At 42.6% G+C, this 10,963-nt stretch overlaps 1 protein-coding gene across 4 annotated transcripts in view; it reads left to right on the top strand.

Moving 5' to 3' along the window:
• The first annotated feature begins 322 nt into the window (after positions 1 to 322).
• The window catches only part of ULK4 (unc-51 like kinase 4), a 179,928-nt gene continuing 169,287 nt past the window's right edge, over positions 323 to 10,963 (top strand). For all 4 annotated transcript variants that reach the window (XM_081159736.1, XM_081159735.1, XM_081159734.1 and 1 more), the window contains exons 1-7: positions 323 to 527; positions 2,160 to 2,353; positions 3,523 to 3,622; positions 5,496 to 5,635; positions 7,979 to 8,141; positions 8,865 to 8,969; positions 9,531 to 9,614. In XM_081159736.1, coding sequence (XP_081015862.1) covers positions 2,216 to 2,353; positions 3,523 to 3,622; positions 5,496 to 5,635; positions 7,979 to 8,141; positions 8,865 to 8,969; positions 9,531 to 9,614 — 730 coding nt within the window. In that variant the 5' untranslated portion in view covers positions 323 to 527; positions 2,160 to 2,215. The remainder of the gene's footprint in view (positions 528 to 2,159; positions 2,354 to 3,522; positions 3,623 to 5,495; positions 5,636 to 7,978; positions 8,142 to 8,864; positions 8,970 to 9,530; positions 9,615 to 10,963) is intronic.

The following is a 10,963-nucleotide window of genomic DNA, read 5'->3' as shown; positions in this document are numbered from 1 at the left end:
GGAACCAAAACGGCTCAGCCAATCAGCACCCTGAGCTTCTTCCGGCGTGCTGCTTGCTGCCCTGGAGACAGGATGGGCGAATCCAAACCTGGAGGGGTGCTGAGCCCACGAAGCGGGACGCTGACGCCTAGAGCTGCGCCTCCGTCCAGCACTTCCTTCCCCAATCCAGAGTCGGTGGACTCATCCAAAGGCTGGGCGCGAGGCTCTTAGAGTTGAGGGAGGCGCCCCAGCAGCCTCACTTCCAGGCCCCAGCCAATAGGAACCGAAACTGTCCAGCCAATCAGGACCCTGCGCTCTTTCTGGCGTTCTGCGTGCTGCCGTGGAGACGGGGTGGGCGAATCCAAACATTGAGGGGCGCTGCACCCGCCCGGCCTCGCGCTGCTTCTGCGCGTCCCGCTTTTCTTCCTTGATTCGCCCCCAGCCTTTGGCCAGTGGACCGGTCCGGGAGGGAGGGGCAGGCGTCCGAGAGGCGCGCACTTGAGGGAGCCGTCTGGTGGGCCGGTGTCGTCTCCCCACCCAGCGACCAGGTGAGGGGCAGCTTCAGGGGCGCGAGTCTGGGTTCGCAGCGCCCCCCCCGTCCCCGCGATGGAGGCTGCGGGTCTGCGGGGGCGCTGCCCGCCCGCGCCCTCTCCTTCCCTCTCCCGCCGTCCCTCGGCCCGTAGTCGGACCCAGGTCGCAGCCGCGCTGAATGCGGTCCGCCGAGCGCGGAGGAGGGCTCCCGCCGAGTGCTTCGCAGAGCGGGGCCCTGGCCTGCGGCTCGCCGAGTTGAGCGTGCGCCCCGAGGGCGAGTTTCAACAGATTGCTGGGCCCCATCCCAGAGGTTCAGTAGGTCTGGGACGGGGGACCAGAATTTGTACCTCTGTCGACTTCCTAGGTGTGGCTGAAGCATGTAACCCTCCTATTTTAGTCATGAAGCATGTAACTCTCGTTTTTAATCTGTCATCCCTGTTCTATGTCCCTGAACAAAACAGTTACAAGCTAGTGCCGGGAAATAGCCAACCGTAAGGGTTAAACGAAGCTTGTTTCGGCTTCTGTGCGTGGCTTGGCGAGGCCCGCACCCCTCTCCGTGCCAGCCGGGTGCAGTTCTGCCTTTATAGTCTCCCTGTGAGGACTGTTCGGGGCTGCCAGTCTGTTTGGGGCATGAGCCCCCCGTAGCCGCCGGGGAAATAAATTCCAAACGCTCAATTTGGTCTCTGTGAATTAATCTAGCGAAAACTGGGTGTGACATTGCCGGTGCTGCTGGAGCGGGAGTTGAAGAGCTGAAGGTGGGGATGACTGAGGGGAGGCCCCAGCCTGTACCTGTGCCCCTGGCACCTGGTCTGTTTCAGGTTTTGTTGACTGTGTCCCCTGCCCCCTGGATCTTAAATGCCCCATTTGCCTGTATGTGTGATGGGCTCTGGCCTCTGGCTTTTCCGATGGTATCTAAGGTGAACTTGTAGGTTAAAAGAGTTTTCAAAGATGCACCACGTTTTTAGAAAATGTCAAGACTAGACTGCCTGGGATTACACACTTGGGTCTGAAAACGATGAAGAAACTCAAGGAAATAATAACTGTGAAAGTCAGGAGAGCGATTACTTTTGGGGAGGAGTTGTGATTACTTACCATAGGCTCAGGGAGGGATTTCTGGGGTGGCCTGCAAAGTGCTATTCTTGACCTGGGTGGTGATTACAGCAGTGTAAGTCTTATAATAATTAAACGATGCATTTCTTTTGTGGCTTTTTCTGTACTTGTGTTTTATTTTACAATTTAGGTTACGCATTTAAAAAAAATTCATGTTGGAAAGTCTGAGGTGAGGACTGTCCTTAGATTGAATCAAAAAGAATCTTAAAGTCATGGAATTTCAAAGGTATCAAGATACGTTGGCTGAAATGGCATTCATTGCCCGATTTTTGTTTCGTGTTGGAAACAGCTGTCATTTTCATTATTTTTGTTCAGATCTTTAGGAAGTTGAATATTGTTTGTGGATTGTTTCCTTTATTTATTTTTCCCTTAGTTTTTTCATCCTACGAAAAGGAAGACACTGGTGTCCAACACTTAACTTGTAGGCGAGCCTTACGAATTTATAGAATTACTCAGTTTATTTACATATTAAATATCCTAGGATGATTAATCATGCAACTTGCTTGCATTTATATGTGTCATTTTTGTTTTCGTTTTAGGAGCTGGAGATGCTGTTAGGTTGTCCTTTTACTGAGTGTGAGAAGTTTGCCCAGAGATGGAGAACTTCATTCTGTATGAGGAGATTGGCAGAGGAAGCAAGACGATTGTCTATAAAGGGCGACGGAAGGGAACAATAAATTTTGTAGCTATTCTTTGCACTGATAAATCCAAAAGGCCTGAAATAACGAACTGGGTAAGTCAAGTATGTTTCCCTCCCTCTGGCAAAAGACAGAGCTATGATTGGATAGAATAAGTAGTATGTAAACAGAAGCCATTGAACCACTCTAGCAAGTGCCACATTCTCAATCTGGACTGGGTGACCTTCTGTCTGTTTAGTGCTGCCAATCCTGAATAATGACTGATAAATATACCCAAGTCATTGACAAGTTAAGAGTTTTGTTTGTTTTTAATCCTCACTTGAGGATATTTTTCCCATTGCTTTTCAGAGAGAATGGAAGGGGGGTGGCGGAAGAGAGAAACATCCATATTCGGGTGACACATTGATTGGTGCCTCCCGCACATTCCCCTGGGCTGATGCTCGAACCACTGAGCCAAACTGGCTAGGGCGAGTTTTACTTGTTTTGGTAAGAGTCAGGGAAAATACAGTCTAAATGAGTTCATTTAGCTTTAACTTTAGTATATGATTATGAAACTTTCCAAAGGAAGGACTTTGGGCCAGGGTAACACCTAACTTTTTCCCCCTCAACTTTTTTGTTTATTGTGGTAAAATACACATAACACAAAATTTATCATCTTAACCATTTTGTTTCCTCTTTTGTTAATTCTCACCTGAGTATATTTTTTCCATTGATTTTTAGAGAGACTGAAAGGGAGGGAGGAGAGAGAGAGAGAGAGAGAGAGAGGAACATCACATTGATGTGAGAGAGACACATTGATTGGCTGCCTCCTGCATACACCCTGATAGGGGCCAGGGATCGAACCTGCAACCCAGGTTCATGCCCTTGACCAGCAATCGGATTCTTGACCCTTTGGTGCACTGGCTGATGCTCTAACCACTGAGTCACACCCGCCAGGGCTACCTTTTGGCCACTTTTGATGTACACCTTTTGGCCACTTTCCTATGAATAATATTTCTTTTGCAATATTATATATTTATCCAAATACACAAAACTATATTGCACATGTTTAAAAAAAAAAATCGTTGTTAAGATTGTACACTAACTTAGCATATTTCCGTGTGACCAGCCATCATAACCATCGTTTTGATGTCCATAAAGAATTCCATCCAATGACGTCCACTATTTTCTTATTTATTTCCCTATTGTGTATTTAGGTGGTTTTTTTACTAGGTGCAAGCGTTTTAAGAACTTTTTTTAGTGTGAATGTTGTGTGTTTTTTTAGGTCCGTCTCACCCATGAAATCAAACACCAGAATATTGTAACTTTTCACGAATGGTACGAAACCAGCAATCACCTCTGGCTGGTGGTGGAACTCTGCACAGGTGAGCCATGTCATGTGGTTTTGAAAAAATGTAGCATGTAGGTTTTGTTCTTCTTTTGCAAATATGTGTTGATACTATTGACTATGCTACCTTGAAAATCTATTATTCGATGGATATTAGGGAGGGGTAAAGAGCCAAGATGTTTGATAAGAGGAAGATTTATGTAAAATTCAATTTGGGGTTAACTCTACTTTGGTATAAAATATTACTAAACCACCTGCATAAAAATTTAGAAGTATTTTTAGTGGTAATTAATTTATCAAACAACTTTTTCCGTTAAATAAAAACAGTGTTTTAGGTCAGGTAGCTATTAATTAGCTTATTGCTTTATAAAGTGATTTTTGTGTGAACAGAATACTTGCTTTTTATAAAAACTTAAACAATGTGGAAACATACAAAGATGAGTCAATAAGTCCCACCACCAAGGATAATTAGAGATCACATGCTATAGCTCTTGCTTGATACAACTTTCTAGTACTGTGTACAGGGAGAGAGGTAACTAACTACGCAGATATTATCTGGGTTTTTAGTTTCAGTGTCTTCAGGGAATAAATGTAACAGGTGTCATGGTTAGTATAGTGCTGTTTATACACTGAGTAAAATAGAGAATCACTAAATATTAAGGTACACTCTATTTCTAGCTTTAAGAGTCTTACCTGTTTTATTGGCACTTAGAATTTGTAAAACTGAATCATAGAATAATTTTTTCATTTCATTCTTTTTTCTTTTTTAAAAAATATGTTTTTTATTGATTTCCGAGAGAGAAAGGGAGAGAGAGAGAGAGAGAGAGAGAGATAGAAACATCAACGATGAGAGTCATTGATCGGCTGCCTTCTGCACGCCCCCGACTGGGGATTGAGCGGGAAACCTGGGCATGTGCCCTGACCCGGAATAGAACTCTGACCTTCTGGATCCTAGGTTGATGCTCAACCATTGAGCCACGCCAGCCGGGCTCATTTCGTTTTCTGAGTCAGTAGGGTACTGTGGTCTAATGACTTCCACAGATGTGCACACTGTTGAGGTCGTCAGGGGACTTTCTCTGTGTTACTTTTCTGCTTCAGCTGCTGTTTCTGACCCCTGACCAGTGCAATAACCTACCTTTAATTTATTCCTCTGCAGTGGTTCCTCACCCACAAAGACAAAATGAAGAAAACCCCCAATACCTCCTACCTTCTCGAAGTAATTCTGAGTGAGCTCTCAGATGCCAGCTAAGACTTCACTTTCTCTGAACTTGGCTCTTGTTTTAATCTTGATCCTTAAAAACAAAACGTTTGTTTCTGGCATTTAGGTGGTAGAGATGTGACTGGGACCTTGGAAAGATATAGAAATAGAGTTCCCCACGTGTGTGCCTGTGGCCCCTTATTTACTCCATCAGTGGTGTGCACTAAGGCTTTTATTTTCTCATGGCTAAGGAAAGGCACTGTCTTTTTTGCTATGCAGGACTCTGCAGGATGTGACCTAACTTTGCATAGAAGCAAATGTGACTATACTAGGCATCGTGATTTAAATGCACTGTTTGTTTCCCGCACAGTTTTGCATCTGTCCATTTCCTGAGTGAGCTGGAGCGAGAAAGCACAGCACCGGGGTGATTCTTGTTTCATCCCACCCACTTACTCGCTGCCAGCCTTCCAGGCTGAGCAGGCAGTCTCCTGGTCCGGCCTGGAGCAAGGACACAGGTTTCCCATAGGGCACTTGTCCCTTGTGCTCACTTGCAGGTGTGTTTCCTCTGCAACACAGGCTGCAGAGGAAACACACTGCCTAGGGGTCCTGGTCTGATCACTTTTTTCAAGCTCAGTGTCTCCCAGCATGAAACCTGCTGGAGGCACTGTGTAATGTTGGGCGGTTAAAATCGGTAATTTTAATCAACTTGTAGGTGGTTCCTTAGAAATGGTCATTGCTCAAGATGAAAACCTCCCAGAAGATGTTGTGAGAGAATTTGGGATTGACCTGATTACTGGATTACATCATCTTCATCAACTTGGCATTCTCTTTTGTGACCTTTCTCCTGGGAAGGTAAATCATGAAGGTTTTCATTTCCTACCTGCTTGTGTCTCAGTTTACAATGCTTTTTCAAAGGCCTGTGTATCTTAGATACAATTTTAGGAATAAAACATCTTGAAATTTTAAGTTCACCTTTTTTTTTAAATAAAAGGAAACTATTTTAGCTACCTATGTAGCTACCTATTGAAGTCCTCTGGAATGCAGCGTTTCCCTTCTTTCAGCCCTGAGAGTGATTATTGCTGAGGAGGGGTGAGTGATGAGGTCGATAGCTCTATAAAGTCAGACTCTTCATTCTTACACTGCACGGCTACGGGCCGTTATCTTAGTGCGATAAGGGCATTTTTTAGTATTCATGTATGATTCCTGATATGATGGATCAAATATTTTGTTTTTTGTTAAACTAGTTATCTGTAACTAAATGTGCATCAGTGTAGTTGTTGTGAAACCTGCTTAGCTGCTTAGTTATGGTTGACGCTGACATTTAGGCGCCGTGTGCCCTGGACAAGTTACCCGCAGTCCCCCCACCTTAGTTTCTTGTCTCTGATATGGAGATAGGCGTTTCGGGGTGAGTGTAAGGACTACATATTATATTTAGGAGAAGCCTCTGGGACACTTTCTGGCACACAGAGTGCCCTCAATCAGGCACCAGTGACTATCTTTACAAGCCGCACTCTTGGGGGTTATATTTATTACTTGTCCGAGTCGCCCCCGTCCCTTTGTTAATGTGCACACAATGAACCGAAAAGTTGAATGTTTCCTTGTTAAACGTTATTATAAGCCACCTGAGTGAGAACATAATTAAACCTAAAAAACACTCCATAAAAACTCCTAGCAACAAATAAAAACTCTTGCTTGAACTATTTATGCACTTGCCCAAAATCTGCGGCCAGCTGACTGGCTCCAGCCCTGAGAGCAGCCGCAGGCAGCACGTAAATGCACAGGTGTGGTTTGTTTCAGTAAAACTTGACTCACGGAACGTTAAAATTTGAATTTCATATAATTTTCGCATGTCAAGACATACTATCTTATTGTGGTTCTTTCAACCATTTAGAAATGTAAAACCACTGTGAGCTTGCTCCTGTGCAGAAACAGGTACTGGTTGGGATTTGGCCCCGAGGCTGGGAGTTGTGTAACGAGGCCTTGCATCAGCCGCTTATAATCTAGGAAACTCAGGCTGACTTGTAATGCCTCCAACTGGGGTTGGCAGAGTTCGGGCAGGATGCCCACTCCTGTAAGTGAAGTTTTAGGAACACAGCCACACCCTTTCGTTTCTGTATTGTTGGTGGCTGCAGAGTTGAACAATTGGGACAAAGACCTCATGGCTGGCAAAGTCTGAAAGTTTTATCAGTTTAAAAAAAAATTTGCTGATCCCCTCCCACTGATTCTCAAAGTGTGTTCCTTGGACCAGCCACATTAGTGTTACCTGGCACTCACTGGAAATGCTGGTTCTTGGACCCACCCCAGACCTGTTGAATCAGAAACTCTGGGGAGGGACTAGTAGTTCTTCTAACAAGTCCTCCAGGGGATTCTGGTGCTCAGAAGGGTTTAAAAGTCACTGGGGACTTTCAACAGACATCCTTATATTTGTGATTAGAAGTTAAGGGCAAACTTTAAATTGCTTTTTAAAACAAAAAGCGAGCTGACTCATTGCAACTTCCCATAAGTATTTTCAATGACTCTGGAGAAAAAAATTAAAAGTAATAGAACACAGGTTCCTGGCATGGTCTCAATGATCAACAGATAACCTCCAATCACAAATTCTATTGGCAGACTTGAGTACTTAGCACATGCCAGTCACTAGTCAAAGCCCTTTGTACGTATAACCTCAGCTATTCCTTACAAGGTCTGCAGAGTTAAGTAATTTTTCTCATTTTATAGGTGAGGAGAGAGATTTAGAAAGGTTCAGTAAATTCTCCGGGTTAGATTGTCTAAGTGGTGGGCCTATAGCTCATGCTTAGATCTCTAACTTCAAAACCTTAGTCTTACCCATACATTATATAAACAACACCTCTGGCAGGTGGGTTTCAAATCTTTCTTCAGCTGTCACTGAGGATTAGAGAGTAGAGGTTGTTCCACATACATTGTTCTTAAAAGCCTGAGGTTTCCCTTTGTGGTTATAGGACGTGTTCATTATATACATCTGAGAGTGGACAATTTAATATTTGATTCTGTTATTATTAAAATATTGGATTTGTTTTTCTTTAGCTTCTTTTTTGAAAAATGTAAGCATCTGACTTTCTGAGCTGTGACGAAGCAGGGAAGCCAGTGCTCCAGGCCCTTGAGTGAGGTAATGAGAGCGCTGATGGAGGTGCTCACGTGCCGGGTTCTGAACATGGTTACTCTCAATCTGTCTAGATACTCTTGGAAGGGCCTGGCACACTGAAGTTCAGTAATTTCTGCCTGGCAAAAGTGGAAGGTGACAATTTGGAAGAGTTCTTTGCTTTGATGGCAGCCCAAGAAGGAGGAGGCGATAGTGGGGAAAATGTACTGAAGAAAAACATGAAAAGTAGAGTCAAAGGTATGTGGAGAGTTTTAAGATCCTAACTCTAACTGGGGGCCGCCGAAGTCGTATTAGTGGACGATGTTGACCTTTTATTTTGCTAGTCAAATAATGTATGGAAAATAATAATGGCCAGGGGAAGTCTGGGTACAGGGACGGCTTTGTCGACGGCCTGACGCTTTCCACGTGGATCTAATACTGTGCAGGCCACGGGAACCCCTCACAGTCTGTATCTTAGCTTTATATGTCACTGACCACATAGGGAGCAGGGGCTTTGTCTCACTTCTTGCGTGTCATCAGCACTTAGAACATCAGTCCCTTGGCTGACCTGGGCTGCACTGTGGGTTGAGTAATAAAGAAGCCTCTGTTGTTAAGCCTGGGGGAGCACAGGTGTTAATGCTGCGTAACTTAGCACACCCTATTCAAGATACTATAACCAAAGGTTGTTTTTTTTTGACTATTTAAATTGTTAATTTAAAAAAGAATAAATATACTGAAATGTGCCACCCCTCTGACTTAGCTGGATTTTTGAAATGTGCTTATGTTTATACATATCTTTATAAAATGAAACCTTAAAATTAGAAAACATTAAAAAAACGTGAAATGCATGTTATATTGGAGTTATATTCACGTGTATATTCTCTTCTCATGTTTTTTACTTCAGCAGGCCTCTTGAAGGTAGATCTGTGTTGAGTACAGTACAAATGCCTAACACAGTTACTGTTCATACTTTCTTTCTAGGATCGCTTAGCTACACAGCCCCAGAAATTGTGAAGGGTACTACTGACTTCTCTGTCGCCAGTGACCTCTGGTCCCTGGGCTGTCTGCTGTATGAAATGTTTTCAGGTGATTACTTGCTGGTTCATTTTAAAGTGAGAGTTGGACAGACGTGAAGGTTAAATCTGTAGTTTGCAAACATTTTACCTGTAAGATGGAAAAAAAGCTGGTTTTTCTAAATTTTTATCTGTACTGATTTTGGCTGGATTGCTTGGTATCTAGGCATGTGCAGATTCCTAGGGACTTTTTGACATATAGGTATTTTCCATGATAATCATCTGGAATGTTGAAATGTGCCTAACTATTAAAGAGCTACGATTATTAGAAGTTCTCTTAAAGATACCTGTGACTGAATTATTCCCATATGTCCGGCATCCCATGCAAACCTTGGATCATGGTTGTGGTCCATATGTGAATTTGTATATTGGCTAGGATGACAGACTTTAAATTATAGAAATATAAAAATACATAGACCATGTGCCTGGAATATACTACACATTAATTAATTAATTATTGCTGTATATGCATTTGTGAATTGTGTAATCCTGAACTGTTTGCAGTTGGGATTTATTTTTAGTATTATTGGTGATGCCAAGCTTGTTTAATTGACAGGTTTTCATGTAATTTCAGGAAAACCTCCATTCTTCTCAGAAAGTGTTTCAGAATTAATCGAAAAGATTGTTTATAAAGATCCTCTGCCACCTATTCCAAAAGGTAGGATTTTTATTATAAATGCAGTTAATTTACACTTTACACTGACTGTGCTCTTATTATTGTCTATTTCATTGACTCCTAACCTCCCAGTTTATATTTTATAAGTAGTTCCTAATTGATATTTTTAGAAATGCTAGCATTCCCTTTGCTATATTTTTTTAGGTACTGAAATGAAAAACAAAGTACAATAGTTTCCCCCATTTAAAAACACAAATTATTTTGCACTCATATATCAAAAGATGTCTGGTTTACAGGTTTAGAAAAGTCAAGCTTTTATTCCTTTTTCGTGTATGTGCCTTTTACTTAATTTGGACTCACGTCCTTTGTAGTTATTTCTGGTTTGTGTCTGAGTAGTAATGAATCGCATTCTCAGCCCTGCCTCGGTGGATCAGAACGCCGCCCGACAAGCTGGAAAAGCCTTTTAAAGGAGATAGGCGTGTAGTATTCTAAGTGTTGGAATTTAATCACACAAGTTGTGATTAATATAACCATCTACCGTTACAATTTTAAGGAAAGAAAAGAAAAACAAAAGACATAAACACCGTAAAGTGCTTTGCGTGTACACCACAAGAAAAGAGAATCTTAAGGCACATAAACAAAAACAGGACTTTACAAAAAGTAATGTTGGGAGTTTTTAAAAGAAAAATTTTTGGAAGTAATTAATGGAAGAACTAGGAATACAGGATATTTTCAATATTTCAAGAATCACCCTCAGTGTAAAAAACAACACTCTTGATATTTTGAAAAATGCTGCGTTTTTTTCTTTCATTAACTTTGTCTTAGTTGTAGAAGCCAGTCATTCCTATCTTTTATAAGATGACTTTTTAATACAGTATCGATTTTTGTTTTCCTATAAGTTAAAGATTTTTATGCAGGGAAGGAATCCGAAAAGATACCACTGGTGGCCCACGCTTGCTTATGCCGCGGCCCTTCATTAGCGCCGTCCGCTGTGGCTGCTTTGCCTTGGGGGCATTGGCCACTGTCTCCATGGCCACTTTTCTCTAACCATTACTGATAATCGGGCCGTGGTACACACCTGTCTAATTTAAAAAGGCAAAACTTGGGAGTAAGAAAATTGGACAGTATCACAATATGGTGATGCTTACCATTTGCTGCTAAGGAGAAAGAGGGATTGCACGTGTTCTAGTCACAGCGCGTCATAAAGCCAAGCTGGTCAAATTAATGATGTCTCCGGAAGTGAGGCCTAATTACTAGCGGGAGCCAAGGGTATGAGTTTGTCAGGCTGCGAGTCCTTACTGGGGTTACGCGCAATAAAGTAACTTTAGGGGTCACTCAAAACTTGTTTTTTTGTAGTCTAGGAAAAAATGTTTAAAAAAAATTTTTTTGTG

This window comes from Miniopterus schreibersii, assembly GCF_964146895.1.
Source record: "Miniopterus schreibersii genome assembly, chromosome: 15".
NCBI classification, from domain to species: Eukaryota; Metazoa; Chordata; class Mammalia; order Chiroptera; family Miniopteridae; genus Miniopterus; species Miniopterus schreibersii.
This window is presented reverse-complemented; position numbering and strand designations above follow the sequence as displayed.